Consider the following 16,645-nt stretch of genomic DNA (forward strand, 5'->3'; position numbering starts at 1 on the left):
TATACACCGACGAGTTGCCGGAGAGAGAGAGAGAGAGAGAGAGAGAGAGAGAGAGAGAGAGAGAGAGAGAGAGAGAGAGAGAGAGAGAGAGAGAGAGAGAGAGAGAGAGAGAGAGAGAGAGAGAGAGAGAGAGAGAGAGAGAGAGAGAGAGAGAGTAATCTAAGGGTCTTAGCGAATTTTTAATTTCGGACTGCTGCGTCGCTGTTGATTAGCGAGCGGCGTCTACTCTCACAGTTCGGAGTAAGTTTTTGGAGAACGCCGCTGGAACTTGGTTACAGCTTCGAATAATTGCCAACTCGAAAAACACCGCAACGGATTATATAATCGAGATAACGACGCCTCGCGAGGTGAATTATGATTAAAAAGCGTCGCGCAGTTAAAATTCAATCCGTCCTTTGTGCGCCGCTAATAGGACATTACGCGCTAGAGCAGCGGGAGATTCGTAAACGGTGTAATTAAGCCGAGTGTCGTTATGGCTCTCGGAAAAAGCGAAGCGATTTTCTCTCTTTCTCCTCCGCGCAGTGTCTCGAACAATGAGATCCCGCGCTGCGCTGATGTCGCGGCATCAGAGAGAGAGAGAGAGAGAGAGAGAGAGAGAGAGAGAGAGAGAGAGAGAGAGAGATAGAGGTTTGCGTCGCACACCCGCGTGTATAGCTGCGACTGAAAGGTGGGAGGATCGCTTTTTGTCGCGCGGCGGCCGAGTTCTTACGGTAATTTAGCACTGTCAGCCTATGGCGGCGCCGTCAAACTCGACCCCACGTTTTTCTGCGAGACACGATCGAGCTGAGTCCGTTAAAGATGATTGTTTAGTCGCAGAGAATAACAGATCCCTACCACCGACCGGTGCGAGGTATTCCGCAGGACAAATCCTAGATGGAATCGAGAGCGTCTGCGGATTCAAAGTGGCAGCCTCGTCGCTTTACGTAATGTCGCGCCCAAGTTCGGTAACCCCCTCAACTGATTGAACTCTCTCTCTCTCTCTCTCTCTCTCTCTCTCTCTCTCTCTCTCTCTCTCCCTCTCCCAGTTGTACACGCGCGCGAGCACGTCTCTGCGGATACATCATCTACATAGGCATACACGAAGAAGGAGCGGCGGTGGATCACTCCGCCGCCTGCATCCGCGCGCGCGCTCGCGTCAAGGCTTTGTGGACCGGAGATTACAATGGCATCTCCTCCAGATTAGCATATGAATTACGGAGCTCTCCACCCCCCCCCCCCTATCCACCCCCCTATACCCCCTGCTTTCTGCACCCTCCGCCACACGCGGCTTTGCTGTATATTGCCTGCTGTGGTGGGAGAGAGAGAAAGTGGCATCTGCCTCTGGATAATGCGATCTCGAGGAGATATCGAGGAGAAGAGTTATGCGGGCTCGATGCGGCTGCGGCTCTCTCCTCTGCACTACTTGCCGAGGAGGGATATATACCGAGAAGACGCGAGCGAAGGAGGTAATAACGCAACGATGCGGGTGCGAGGATTCTTTATCCGGTTTTGCTCTCGGACAGCTTTTGTGTTTGTCACTGTGTGTGCGTGTGTGTTTGTGTGTGTGTGTGTCGAGAAAAAGGCTGCGCGATACGGCCAACGCGCGGGAGACGAAGAAACATATCCTGCGCTTTTATCGTGTTCTTATGTATTCTTCTTTTATTTTTGAGCTTATTTATCGTGACGCGTTTATTTTGTCTATCGGTACACAAGTATATTCTGAATTTGGAAAACTCTCGTGATTATAATCTATTTGCCAATTGGATTTGTCTTTGCTCCGCGAGGGTTAATTCTAGTTTTATATTTTGAATAATATTTATATAGTTATATCATGTATAGCGAATGGAGTATATGACGTGTTTTTTGGGGGGTATATCCTCTCGTAAGTCACATCTCAGTCGATGTACCCTCGGATACAGGCTCTCGATAGTTTGTCTCGTCGCATCGTTATATACGCCTCTCGCATAGCAATTTACAGCTATATTTACAGTATAGACCGCATGAGTATACATATCGATGTGCGTATACATCGTAACATAATTTATGTACGGTGTAGTCCTCGTTTGCGATTAACTTAGCATTATAAAAAAATATATATTGTATAGTTTTCATATAAGGTATAAATACACTCGAGGGGGTGAATGCACTTGTGAATGACCAATTTAGTATATTATGTAAATCACTGACACGAAAAAATATCACAGCCACTATATATTATATTCACGACACCGACATTGTTAATAGCTTCTCGCGGCACATATCGTGTATGAGTACTAACACAGAGAGATATATGGTTTAATATGATAACAAAAATATAATGTCCAAAGCTCACAGCTAATACATTGCACAGAGTAATTATATAGTATATATCATATATGTTATATAAGATATAACGATATAATAATGAGCAGTAGATATAGGGTGCACTTTTACTTACAGAGAGAGAGTAACTTCACATCGAGATATACAGCGTGCCACGTAATATATAATATGTATATATACACGCATTTGACAGAAAGTTATAGAGAGATATATAGGAGGATGAGAGAAAAAATAAGAAACAGAGGGTTGTTAAGTTGCGTTATTTTTTTTTTGCTTTCGCTACTACACAGCTATTAGAAACATACCTCCAGAGCTAAGCACGCAGTCGTCATGAGGCCGAGAGACAGAGTCAGAGTGTAGTAGCGCAGTTAACGAGACGTTTCAGAGATATATATCAATACACGTGATATATACGTATGTCTGTGTGTACGTCAATATCGAACAATATAGACGCGCGGATGAGAGATGTTCAAGAATCGCCGCAGTACGTATATATAGAGGAGGACGACGTCGACTGTTCATTAACCAGTGCACCCACCCCCTGGATATCTAGTATCTCGTATTTCTACAATCTCGCGGCATTTCGCTGCCACAGCCGCAGCTACGGGCCGGCTACTCCTCCCATCAGGCTTCTGTACTTCTGCAAGAAAAGTGTATATATCTCGTATGTGTGATGTAGTCTCTCATGTGTGTGTGTGTGTATGTGTGTGTGCGGTGCTTTTGCCGTGTACTTATTTACGGACGAGAGAATACTGGCGAGTCACGATCGTTCATCCCCGAGACTTGGCCGTGTGTGTTATCTTCTATAGCGCAAGAGAGGAGATACCGACTCGAGACAAGAAGAGAAAGAGAAAGGACTATTTGGGGTAGTAGTAGTAGTCGAGGGAGTTCTCTCATCGCGCCCTGCGCTATTTAGGACGCGGAGCGATTTGTGCTTGCTTCTTCTCCCCCTGCAGCCACACAACGGAACTTTCCATCTCCCCGACGACGACGACTATGGTTTTATATAAGTATTGATCGCGCGGGAGCCTCTCTGGCGTTGAGTTTCTTTTCAAATTCTATTTCAGTCGAAATTTTCAAAAAGCCCGCGTTCCGGGGATGCGAACGATCGTGTCTGCGCCAGCCGACCGCGGATTATTATTATAATATGTAATGTGCAGCGCTCGTCGTGTGCGTCGTCTGGCCAGGCCTGCTCTGCAAGTAAACTCCGCCGTTGGATGTTTGTAATGGGCCGAGCTTTATGCGCACTCTTCCACAGCGATCACAGCCTCGTATTGAATATGGGTGTATATTATGTATAAATATTCATATAGGTTATATGATGGATTTATCATTGTATATAATATTATGTTATCGCTGTATTTCAGCGTATCGACCACGTGTTCTCACCTCCGCGGTTTTCACTGTCCGCCGGTTTCACTTGGATAGGACGGTTCATCTGCAACAGAAAAACGAGAAGATACAGGTTAGTCTCCGCTCTATTTTTAGGTTACGTTCGATTTCATCATTAAATTCGAATCGCGGGACCTTCGCGTTAAAAAAACATCTCCCGGCCTACAGATCGCGAAGGAATAATTCAGAGGAGAAAAATCTCTCGTCACGAAACAAGTATCCTTCGGCAATCCGCCTAAGGAAATTTCGAGCAACAGCTTCCGCTTCCCCGGTGGGACTGGACCGCAACGGTCCTCTACCTCTTCTTCTTTGCTCCATATATAGCCCCGGCGCTCTCGAAGAGCTTGTGAATGATTCATAACGCGAGGGACGTTCCTTTCGTTTGCGCGCGTCCTCCTCTTCCTTGCGCCTCCTCTCGACCTACATACGACTTACAAGTGAGAGAGAGGTTAGGTTCTCCCCGCCTCTTTCGCTCGATCTTTCCTCGGCTTCTTTTTTCTCGAATCGCTTCGCTTTTTATCCGGAGTATACCTATACACCGTCTTCGCGATTGGCAGTTCTGCCGGGGCTTTTTTCCCTGATCGATGTTCGCTGGGATGATTTCATTTCTCTCGGGTTCGAAATCGACGACCGTTGAATTAATTCAAAGGAACAAGGCGCCCCCTAGCGTCAGAGCCTCGTAATCTGAAATCCGACGATTCGAGCAGCGAAACAATTATCTCCACACCATAGAAATTCCGTCGAACGACTCGAGCCATATCCATTGCCACCGCGTGTATTATATACGGAGAGAAAATTACGTTCGGTTCGATCCCAATCATCCGGCTCCTCGCCATAATAGCCTTCTGCGTATAGGCTATATATACCTCTCCGGTCTTCCCCTCCTGCAATTTTCACAGCCGCACTCTTGCGTATTATCTGTCTTACGTGAATATACAGACATACGCCACGTGTGTATACCTCTCGGGATAAGAGAGCCGGCCGCGCTCGCTATCCGCAAATTCATCCAGCAATTACGGCATTAGTTATTCTCCGGGATAGTAGTGGTAGCAGCAGCAGCAGTAGTATGTACCTGCCTGCAGGGTCAGTCGCGTCGCGCAGGAAATTAAACTTTGAGCCGCTTACCGCTCGGACTTCTCGTTTGTTGTGCGGCTAGCGTTGTCATGGGGAGCCGACGACGACGACGACGACGCACTAGATATACCGCGAATTATCCCTACACGCTCGTGTATTCTTTCCCTTCTGTGTGATATCTCACTTTTTTACGTAGCCGAGGGCGTATAGTAACTGGACGTGAATCTGTTGTGCTCGATCGGATTTTAACGAGAAAAAAATTTGTAAGGGGCGTTTGATTGAATTCGGCGTATACCCCTATATCGTCACCTGTGCGTGGGTGTGGGTGTATACTCGGCCGATGTCCCAGAGGACGGGAATATTGCGACATCATCGACGTAAACGTCAGCGCGGGCGTCCGAACTCGAGGGACCGAGTATCCCACTGATTGTCCCAGTCAGTCAGTCAGTCAATCGAGGCGCAATATACAAGCGAACGTCGATGTCGCACGGCGGCTATTAAAATGAGGACGAATCGCGTAGCGATGATTTCTCTCGCGCAAGGGAGACTGGATTTTCGAATCGTGATTATTTAGCACTTTATTCCATCCGCCGTGTCAGCATCGAAATTCGAATTTCCCGCTTTTTACACACCAAACTTGTCGTCTATCAGGCTGTGTGCAGTAAAACCACGCGACGAGTCTCTCGCTCTCTTCTATATCGATCGGCGCCGCGCCCGCCTCGTCAAGAAGGATGGCAATAAGCAAATGTGTTTGCCCAGGCGTCCGGTTCGCCCGACGCTCGAGCAATTAATTAAGCTCTATTATCTCTCCGCCGGCCCACGACGAGCGCGCGTTCTCTCTCTCTCTCTCTCTCTCTCTCTCTCTCTCTCTCTCTCTCTCTCTCTCTCTCTCTCTCTCTCTGCAAGTCGCGAGATGTAAGACGATACGACTCGTAAAGAAGGAGCGAGGGACGTACGACCTTATTACCACACGGTGTGTGTCTACTGCGACCCTTTTTCTCGTCCTTTTCATATAATACGTTTATGAAGAGAGATGCTCGATAAAAAGGCGCCGTGTGTTTGCAGCGTCTATCGTTTCTAAGCTCGCGCGTGTCGTGTAATTTCAGATAGTGCCCTCTACCGTATTTTTTTTTTAATTACCTCTCGCGCCAGCTAGACTATGTGTCTCTGTGTATTATATCGGCCTCCGATCTCCCCCTGTGTTTTTGGACGATTATAATTCATCGCGTCCTCGTCGCGTTAATTCGATGAATAAACCTACAAAGTTCCGCGTATGCGTGTGTAACGATACTCGAGAGCGAAGGCATATAAAAATGTAGATTTTTTCATGGGTATTATTCGCTAAATTCGCGAATGAAAATAGTACGCGAGTTCTCGTAAAAATTCCCCTTTATACCATCGACAAACACGTACACACACAGCGCGTAGGCGTCCGACAGACGTCTCCGCCTGTCGAGATGAGCGTCAAGATATGCCACTAGCGAATACGACGTGTCGACGCGTGGAAAAGCTGCGGTTGGCCTTTTTTTCCCCCGCCTCGTGCGCACATGCAGCACAGAGAAGGAAATCTGGAAATCTTTGTCGAGCCGCGAGGAAGAGCGTTTGACGCGATGATAATGAGATATCGGAGCAGGGGACGAAGGAATTATTTGGATTTCCCGTCGACGTGACTGAGTGACGTGGCGGATGCATATATCGGGGAGTATTTTTTCTTTGCGGGAAAAATGTTATCGCTTCTCTTATACTATACTAGCTTTAATTCGAAGCTGCAAACGCTCGACTGATTTAGTTTGCTTATTTTCGAGATTTTATTCTCCGATCGATTTTCTGTAATATTTCCCGCAGCGAAAAGAAGGAAAACTCGAGCTACTTCTCGAATGGAAAAGGTCCGGACAGGTCCGAATGAGGCGACATTATCGTCCGGCGCGCAATACGAAAACGAGATTGCTGTACAGCAGCGACGACGACGAATCCAATCGCAAGCCGTCTCTCTCTCTCTCTCTCTCTCTCTCTCTCTCTCTCTCTCTCTCAGCTCGAATTCGTCGTCGTCGTCGTCCGTTGCAGCCCTGAGGCTTTTCATTTCAAGTTTGACGATTCGATTCGATTGGACAAGCTCGTAATTCGCGCGATACTTTTATCGCTCTTACTCGGGACGTCTGCTCTGCTGCGGTGCTGGATATTCTTCATGAATCGCGTACATAGCCTATACGTATTCAAATGCGGCGACGGTGACTTTTTCCTGTAATCCCCGGAAGCGAGAAATTTACGGAACAATTCGATTACCACGTCTATGTCATAGACCAAGAGCGAACATTGATTTCTGACGCGGACGAGGATTACTCGCAATTGGATAACGATTAGAAGACGACGCGTTTTGTTGACCCGCGACGAGGTTTTCTATTTCTGGACGCGGAGAGTATAAACAAACGCGGAATTCCTCCGAGCCATGTGGTCGTCGAGCGCATCGGTCTGTACATATCTTATAATACGGAGATCCGAATAGAAGATAAGCGCGTGTGACGGTCAGGTTCCCCGGGGGCTTCTTCTCTTTCTTTTCAATTTTCAAAGTCTATTAGCCACTTTTAATGGGATTCGATGCTTGTACGCAGCCAGTCTCTAATTACTACCCCATATAAAGTAAGGAACTCGGTCGATCCTTATCTCCGCCTACACGTAAAGTCGCCTCCCAGCGTATTCACCCTTTCGTCCCGCATACAGCGATTCGGTAATACCCCGAGATCCCATTGAAGCGCACAGTCCACCCCGTGATAAGATCAAATTACACGTGTTCGTTAGAACAGCGCCTTTGATCTCACTTCGTCGAATTAAAAACGACGTATAGAAATTCATTCGCAGTATAAAAAGCAGGTTCCGTATGGTACAATATCTTCAAAAACGAAATGTATATTTGTCATACCCAAACTAGAGCCTATACAGAGAGAGAGATAGAAAGAGAGAGAGAGAGAGAGAGAGAGAGAGAGAGAGAGAGAGAGAGAGAGAGAGAGAGACAGAGACTAGCAGGGTTCACCCCTTTCGACCACATGCTCTCGCGTGTATACACACATACACACACACATACACCATACACACACAGTCGAGTGCAGACGCAAATGGAAGTCATCGTCACGCGGCTGTGACTAACCGCGCGCACGCGAGCAGCTGTTTCCACCGCCGACCTTGCTTGGTCAGTTTCGTTCTCCTATACGTACAGTACACGCTCATTAATATTACCGCGAGATACTTTTTTCTGGCTCGACTATATATCGTGACAGCAGCTCTACGAGACGCGGCTCCGGAAATTCTGATGTCGGCTCGTAAAGATCCGCGCGCGTTCGCGCGTATTATAAATATGTACGTAACGCCGGGGCTATTTTCGGCAGCACGTGCGCGGGACCTGTGTTAACTCGCGGCTCTTGTCAAAACACAGCGAGCGAGAGGGAAACGAGGAGAGGAATCGGATATGCCGCGCGCTGCGTGTTTTTTCCCCAGGTGGTCGAGTCTCGCGCTGCGAGAAGACGAATGACTGCGATGATGAATTTTTACGAAAACTTCATAAGCAGAGATCTCTTGCTTATATTATTTTTCCACGAGCGCATTGTACTCGAAGCAATGCAAATCACACACCGCCAGAAAATGACCGTAGCCCCTTATCGTGTGTATAGCTGGCGACGACGACGACCCTCGACAAAAACCACCCCTCGCGTCCCCCGGCCAAATTAAATTCGCCCCCTCCCCCTTAACTCTCGGATCATCGCATAGGGTCATTCGCACGAGACTGGCGCGCACACACACATACGCACGTACGTATGTTGTATAAAAAAGCGCGAGCGTCGCCGGGAAATCGAAAAATTTAAATTGCAAATACGCGAGAGAGCCAAGGAGAGACTGCTGTCGGAAAACAGAAAAAAAAAGAAGGAAAGAAAGAAGAAGGCTCCCAGCAGCCTTGGCGGCGGCTTTCCTTTCTTCGGCAGCGCGCGAGAGTATACGCGACGCGAGGCTGCGGGAAAAGAGCCGCGATGGTTTGAGGATGAAGGAAACCGGGTCAGATGGCGCGAGGGATTTCGTTTTCTTCCGTTGATTTATTCGTCGCTTTATTCTTCCTTTTTTTCGCGGGTGCTATCTTCGCCCTGAAATTCGGAGTTGAACACGCTGCTGCTAGTTGTTTTTGCGCCCGACGCCTCTATCGGAAGAAACGTAAATTATAAACGCTTACATCATTCTCGGAATACGAGCATATGTACAGGGATCGAAATCGTCTGCAGCGCGAAGTTTAAATTTAGAAATCGCGCTCCTACACACGTACACACACATGCAGTGATTTCAACGCAGTGCGCGCGCGGTACTCCCACGCATATGAAAGTTTCTTTCAATTTTTATTCGCTTTCGGCCGTGCTCGATTATTCTACGGCTCACGCATGCGCTCGAATATAGGGACAGGATCGTGAACGACATAAGGAATAACTCACCATGGAAAAGTCGTTCCGACGCGACGGTATCACTTCTATGATATGCACCATTTGTTACCAGCCAACGACGCAGAGCTCTCGCACTCGTCCTTATACAAGAACAATATATGATATAGAGATGTGCAATACTCCTCTCGCCTCTGGCACGCACAAGAGAAAATAAATCACAGCCTCGACACACCACACACTGTATTACACGCTATATATATTATAATATATAACGATTGGTAAAACGCAACGCCGCTACGTGTCCCTGTCTTTCTCTCTCTCGCTACTGTGTACAACAAAAACGACGAGGAGAAGAGAGAAGGAGAGAAGCAGCCCGACACGCAGCTCGTCCGCGACTGATCACAGCCCAGGCCTCACGCACCCTCTCCCCACGCACTCTACCGCTCAAAGGGTGCTCTCTCTCTCTCTCTCTCGCTCGCGCGCGCGCGCAAATGTGCGTAGTCGGCTGCCCCTCCCCGAGCGTATACACAGGCGCGTGGAGAGGGGGACGAGCTTACGCACCCTCGCGCGCGAGCGACCCCCGTTTTTCGTCTGCTTTCTATATACGGAGGGTGGCGCGTGCTGCTGCCGTGTGGAGAGAGCTGTGTACTGCTGATTTTTTTTCTCTTCTGCTCCTTCGCTTCTCCTACTACTGGCGCGAGCTTTACGGAATGGCCGGGAATTTTCTTCGTGTGTCTCTTATACTGGTGTGTGTTGGTGTGCGAGAGAAGAAGGGAAGCTCCGGCGATGCTGGTTTTTATATACGGGGGGTGAAACTGGGTCGACTAATGGCGAAAGTGTGCGCGCATAACCCTCTCCTTTTCGAGCCCCGTTTGTTTCTCTCGTCGGGAAAGAGCGAGCGGCGTTGTATTAACGTTCGGGGGTGATATGAGCTTCGGAGCATCGGTGGGAAATATTGTTGTTACGATGCAGAAGTATAGCTTTTATTATTCACGCGCTCGCGAGCTTTCGAAGGTCGTCGCCGTCGTCGCGCGCGGCTATGTTTTATTATTCCCCGCAGCGCAAGGTGAATGTCCCCCTATACTCGTTTATAGTTTATTGTTGTCAGCGACGGCGGCAGTTGTTATCGATGAGCGTAGCTGGAAAAGTGCAAGCTTCATGGTTAAAGTTCGACGAGTTTTTTTCTCTATTCCCCCTACTCGTGCTTTCGCAATAATTGATATCGGAGCTGCTATTATATCATGCGTTTAATATTCACGAGATTCGCTTCGGGAAACATAAATGCCCTATCCAATACGAGCTCTTGAAATTCGCGAAAGCTCGCGCGAGCTTCTCCGAACAAAAACAAGGCTATATGTGCAGTGATTTCTCATCAGAGTTCTCAACAAACAAGTATACACGTAATATTATCCAACACGTCCAATACACTCGCAGCAGCAGCCGCTCCAGCGCAAACATCGCACACACTGCACCTCTCCATCTCCCTCTGAATTATGAAAATACACGCAGCGGCGGCGGCAAAGACAGCCGGCATCCAGGGAGATTTTTCTCACTGGCTCTCTCTCTCTCTCTCTCTCTCTCTCTCTCTCTCTCTCTTTCTCCTCAACATTATATCGTGCGCAGAGACGCGCCCGTGTCGATAATATCGATTCCGCTCGCTTGCCCTTCTCGGTCAGAGGCGGATTTGCTTCTGACACACGCGCTCTCGGCTATATATATATATATATATATATATATATATATATATATATATATATATATATATATATATATATATATATATATACACTCCGAGAGAGAGAGAGAGAGAGAGAGAGAGAGAGAGAGAAGGAAAGTGAGAGAAGGAAAAGGTCGACCCTCGGCTTATATATTCTCTCGCCGGGGTCCCCTGCGAGTTTTTGAGCTTCCGATCCGGGGTGCCGCGCTTTGCCGAGAGGGGACGAAACTCAACTTGCGGGCTCTGCGTTGATAAGAGAGCGAGAGAGAGAGAGAGAGAGAGAGAGAGAGAGAGAGAGAGAGAGAGAGAGAGAGAGAGAGAGAGAGAGAGAGAGAGAGAGAGAGAGAGAGAGAAGCGGAGAGAGAAAGCAGGACGAGATGGATTTTTGGCCAAGGGTCGGGTGGTTTTCGGGAGAAGAGAGAGAGGACGGATATCTTGGGGTTTTCCGACTATCGGAAGTGTGAAAATTAGTTGTGTTTTTGAAAGAGTATAACTTCATATAGCGAGAAGATGCTGGAACGATTGGTGCGCGGAAAATTTGAACGAAAAAAGATGCGAAGCACGTCCGAAGTGTACCTAAATTCCGAGTAGTCACACGCGGCAAACTTGCGCTACATCCTCTCTTCTTCGCATACATTACACCCCCGGCGGCTCTTTCTCTTGCACATATGAATCCATATACACTCACGCAATGTAGCCGAGGGCGTCGAAGTTTCTTCCGATTTCTTCACCCCATACGTCCTTCGATTCCACAACCCCCCCCCCCCCAGCTCTTTTGTCTTTTTTCTCTTTCCTCGCGCGTAAATAAATCTCGCTTGTAACTTTTTCATATATGAACGCGTGCGGGCCGGTTCGAACTTCATTGTAATTTCATGAGAATGTGTCGAAGAAGTTTGTCGAGGAGAGGAGCCGTCGCTTCTGCGCGGCACACGACTTCGAGTTGATATTATACTTACATGAAAAGTCCGGAGAGTAAGTATAAGATGCTTCTCCAGGAGTTTCGCTTCTCCCCGAGTAATTACGCGGAATTTCGGGCTGATTTATACGAGCGAATTTCGATCATCCCTTGTTTTCTCGTCGGAAATTCAATTTTTCGAGTATCAAAATCGATCGATTATTCAGATGGACAAGACGTCTGTCATTTTTTCATCGTGACGCGCAGCTGGTCCACTGTGCCCCCATGTATTTTTCAGTCGATCGGCTTTTTTCCTCCTCGTCACAGCGACCTCGATTTCCCGCCGGAACCGCTACATATTTACAAACTCAAGAGAAGCCCACAAGCCGAACATGTATTATACATCCGCAGATTACGTATACGATATCGTTATACGCAATACGACAGCTCTCCTCCTACTCATTTCAATTCCCACACACTCAACGCTCTGCGTTATCACAGGCGTCAGTCATCAGATAAACCGAGTAATTTTCTTCTGGAAATGAAACGTCTCGCAAGTGATCGACAGGAGCTGGCGTCTCGGATTTCCGCAATTTTCGGCGATCCTTAACGCCAAACTACCATACATCGCCCGGTAAAAACTCGTCGCGGCGCAACTGGTGCTCGAGCGCGTGGCAAAAATGCACACAGGGCATTGAAGTCTCCGCGAGTGCAGCAGAATCCTCGCCGCGTTTATTATTTTCATCGGCGGCGGAAACATGATTCGAATTCTTCCGTATATACTCGCATCCAAAAAGGAATAACTCAGCCGAATTTCGTTAAAATTCGATTATGAATTTGCGATCTGCGCACCGCGGCGCGCGTATAATCACCGCGAAAATTCAGCCGAAATCTCATTCCAGCCCCGCACACACACACACACAGAAACTCAGCGCACGAATTCCATACAAAAGAATCCACCCGCGAAAGCTTTTGGATTCCGGAGCATAAACGTCTTACGTGCTCTCGCGATTTCCGAATCGTAACCTCGCGACGAGCAGAGGAGTAGGCAAAGTAAAGCGGTGCAGTACGCGCCGGAATTTCGTTAATTGTTATTTCTATTGGAGCGGCAGCGAGAGCAGCGTTGCGCAGTGTGGTTGAGCCCCGCGAAACACAATTACACGGCTATGTAAGCCCGCCGTCGTAGCTTTGCGATGTAATCATTCCCACCACCACAGCGGCGTCGCTTTAACTTTGATTCCCGGCTTCTCTACACTGCAGCTGTTTGTGTTTGCTACTGTACGTCGGTGTGTGTATGTGTGTTTGCGATGAAAAGCTTGTGTTGCGGTTGACTTGATGGTTGAGCGAATTTTTCTTACTGTCAATTTTTGTAAATCAAGTGAGAACCGTGATCACATTCGATTTAAATATCACGCTCTTTTCAATAAATACACTTAACCTCGCGTACATGCACGTACTAAACTGCAGGAGCGATGCATTACATCCACCCCCAGCAATTTCCACGCAGACAATAGGCAGTTCGAAGCGTAACGTATCGATCCAGCTGTGTGTTACGTGAAATTGTAATTTAATGGTAATTTGAATCCGAAGCCTATATCTATATACACAAGCACACCTCGCTGTATTCTTTCGCTCGGCCGATTTAACAAAAATTAGCGAAGCCCCCGGAGTATACCGCATAGGCGTTTTAACGCCGCAGTCATATTTGCGGCAAATTGTTAATTAATCGGGAATTACGCGATATTGCCTTGGCGAGCAGCCGGAATCGGCGTTTTTTGAAATATATACAACAAATGATTACGGGCCGCGGCTTTGTTATATGTTCGCGGACGCGTTACACGCAAGCGCATCGGAGCTAATTAATTTCTCCCGGATTATCGTGTCCGACGACGAGTGGTAGTTTGTAATAAAATACACGCGTCGGTGGTAATGGGGATGATGTGTGCGGCTGGTTTGCGGAATTAGACGCGAGTTTCGAATGCTATTATATCACCATCATTATTGTCGCGTGTATACTCGTTATAAATATTCTTACGAAACACAACAATAACAGCTATAGGCTCGATTACGACCTTACGCAATGCACAACAATCGTCGGCATCTAGATTAAACAGCCCGCAGTGCAACGCAACACTGCACATCAGCTGCTCAAGCCGTTATAAGCCGAGCGCGCACACACACACACGCTGAGGGAAAAGATCTCCTCTGTGTGTACCGCACCTACAGCCGCGTATACAAGCTCGAACGGAAAAATTCGTTACACGAGATGGAGAGGGAAGTGCCTGCAGCGATCATTTATCCGCGTGGGGTCGGAAAAGCGGCGCAAGGGAGAGACCAGGTGCAGTATACGCGCAGCGCTCTTCGGACGTTGACCTCTGATGGATTGCCAGTACTACTATAGGTATACTAGTATACTATACGAGGCGTATGCGTACATTCCTCTCCTTTTTACCTCGGAGTCAACCGCTAGCTTTCTGAATTTATTATGTCGTACGAACTGCCGCGAGAGCGGGAATTTATATGAATATTCATAATAATAGACGCGCTGCGGTAATGACTCTATCGCTCGCTATCGCTGTAAGTAGCTGAATTTTCGTACATTACGTTTCCGAGTATGTGGAACAATTCTGATACGTTATTTAAGAACTGCGTATATTAATAGCGAGACCATCTCAGCCCATGCATATAGAATATATCAATGTGCGACGTGCGCCGCGCGGGCATACGTACACAGCGCCTAAAATATTCACCCCGATCGATCTGAGGCCGATCGATTTTCCAGAGCGGGATATTGCGCGTATGATTTCACGGAACGAGTAGCCCCTTGTAGTATAGCTAGTACCGCAGCCGGGGGAGATCGGAAAAACGCCGTGTATAATACGTGCGCTAGTAGTGTGCAGCGGTGTACAGCTGGAGAGAGAGAGAGAGAGAGAGAGAGAGAGAGAGAGAAATATGTTGAGGGGTGGGGGATGTACTATGCTCCTCGGGGGCATTGCACTGTTGAGTATACGAGAGAGAGAGAGAGAGAGAGAGAGAGAGAGAGAGAGAGAGAGAGAGAGAGAGAGAGAGAGAGTGAGAGCTACTGTGCATGTGCACATCACAGTGTGTATATACAGGGAGCTCTCTGCGCTCATCGTGCGGAGAGTTAAGTTTCGATGATTTTTCCCGGCTAACAGAATCCGCTTGGGGCCAGCGCTTATGGCAGATGGTCCATCCGGCCGCATACGTAGGACGACTCGACGACGTGTTACGTTATAACGAGGAATATTTTTACTCCAAATTGCGGTAAATACCGAGAACTCGCAAGATTCAATTACACACTTATATATAAAATGGGAGAGCAGCCGCCGAGAAATTTGCAATGCAAACCAGCCGATAAATCTCAGCTCCGCGGCCGCAGACGAATAATTATTCACGATAATCGGCAATAACTCAAGCTTGCTCTTGGCTCCCCCTGAGAAAAAAAGGAAAATAAAATAAAAAACAGCAGCAACAGCAGCAGCGTCGGCCCGAATAAATCTAGATATCGAGCGCGAAAATGATTTTCCCCGCGACGAGGCCGCCGCGCGCGGGAGTAAATTAATTACCCTAAGTCGCGTCGGTCGGCCTCTCTCCTCTTATTTCATTCTCCGGCGGTGGCGGCTCCGGAAGATTGCCAATAAATAATGGAATTATGTAAGCCCGACGACGACGACGCTTAGGCGCGCACAATGGCAGCTCGTATCTCGCCCCCGCGTCTTCGCGCCCCTTTGTTTTTATCAACGTCCCCCGCGTACGTCTCGCTTGTATATTTCAAGCTGCGGATATTAATTGTGGATAGGTGCGCGCGATATTTCGGTTAATGAAAAAAAATTAAGGATATATAAAATTTTCCCGCTGAAATAGAGCGGTAATTTCAAAACACCTAAATCTCGGGCTGTGCGTACGTGTGTGGGTGGGTTGTATACAGAGCCGTCCTCTTCGTCTCTTTCGCGCCTCGACAATGCCTCCTTTCCGGCTGTCACTTACACGAGCCCTTGGCGCGAGCGGCTCGACGATAAATTAACGCCGCCGCTGCCACTGCTGCCTATCTTGGCCGCGATCGATCGAATCGCGATGGTTATTGCGGAAACGGACCGGTGAAATATGATTTTCTAGCTGCGGTGAGATTACCCGGATTAATTGTTTCTTTTTTTTCTACTGCTGTTTCGGTGGCATATTTGTACGAAAATGAGCTAGTAAAAGCTCCATGAAAATATAAGATAAAAAAATTGTGTAAAAGGTTATAAAAACGGTATAGCAAATAGAAAACGTATACGAGCGAACGCATAGCACACGGTGCGCGCACAACAAAAGCGGCAGCGCGCGCGAACGAATGCAACAGATGGGAGTGACTACCGCCGAGCGTTATACGTATAGGTATACACCTCCGCGTTTATATTCTCGCGCGGCACGCGAGCATGTGTTTGCTCGTTTGGCTGTCGTCGTGTCTTATATTCGCGGTTTTTCAAGAAGAGGAGCATGACTTATTCAAGTGGAGCAAAAATGTGATTACATCGAAAGTGTTGGCCGAGACAAAACAAGAGAATTATGTATCTCGTGCTGGACTGACATTCGGACTGTTTGTAGAGCGGGTGTAGCAGTAATATTGAGGGCTGGAATTACGGGAGGACAAGCTTACTTTTGGGAGAACAAACGTTATTATTGTCGTGCGACTTATTCAATATTTTACTTGTTTGAACGAAGGAGTGGATGGGCCGACAGTAGGCTTGGTTAACTTTCTTACCTGAAACAAACAAAAGGAGAAATCGTTATAGCAGGTGAAATATGGAATTTTCAATAATTTAACAATCAAAGCCTCGTTCAATCGCA

General features: G+C 47.7%; 1 protein-coding gene across 11 annotated transcripts in view; it reads right to left on the reverse strand.

The window, feature by feature from the left end:
- Nucleotides 1-16,645, reverse strand: part of LOC100121596 (CUGBP Elav-like family member 4) — a 566,446-nt gene that overhangs the window by 56,287 nt on the left and 493,514 nt on the right. For 8 of the 11 annotated variants that reach the window (XM_032596161.1, XM_032596164.1, XM_008218124.4 and 5 more), the window contains one exon: nt 3,691-3,739. In XM_032596161.1, coding sequence (XP_032452052.1) covers nt 3,691-3,739 — 49 coding nt within the window. Of the gene's footprint in view, nt 1-3,690; nt 3,740-9,233; nt 9,580-16,645 lie in introns of those variants that run through there. The other 3 variants (XM_032596166.1, XM_032596165.1, XM_008218123.4) reach the window with 2 other exon arrangements.

Source organism: Nasonia vitripennis, chromosome 1, assembly GCF_009193385.2.
Source record: "Nasonia vitripennis strain AsymCx chromosome 1, Nvit_psr_1.1, whole genome shotgun sequence".
Lineage (NCBI taxonomy): Eukaryota > Metazoa > Arthropoda > Insecta > Hymenoptera > Pteromalidae > Nasonia > Nasonia vitripennis.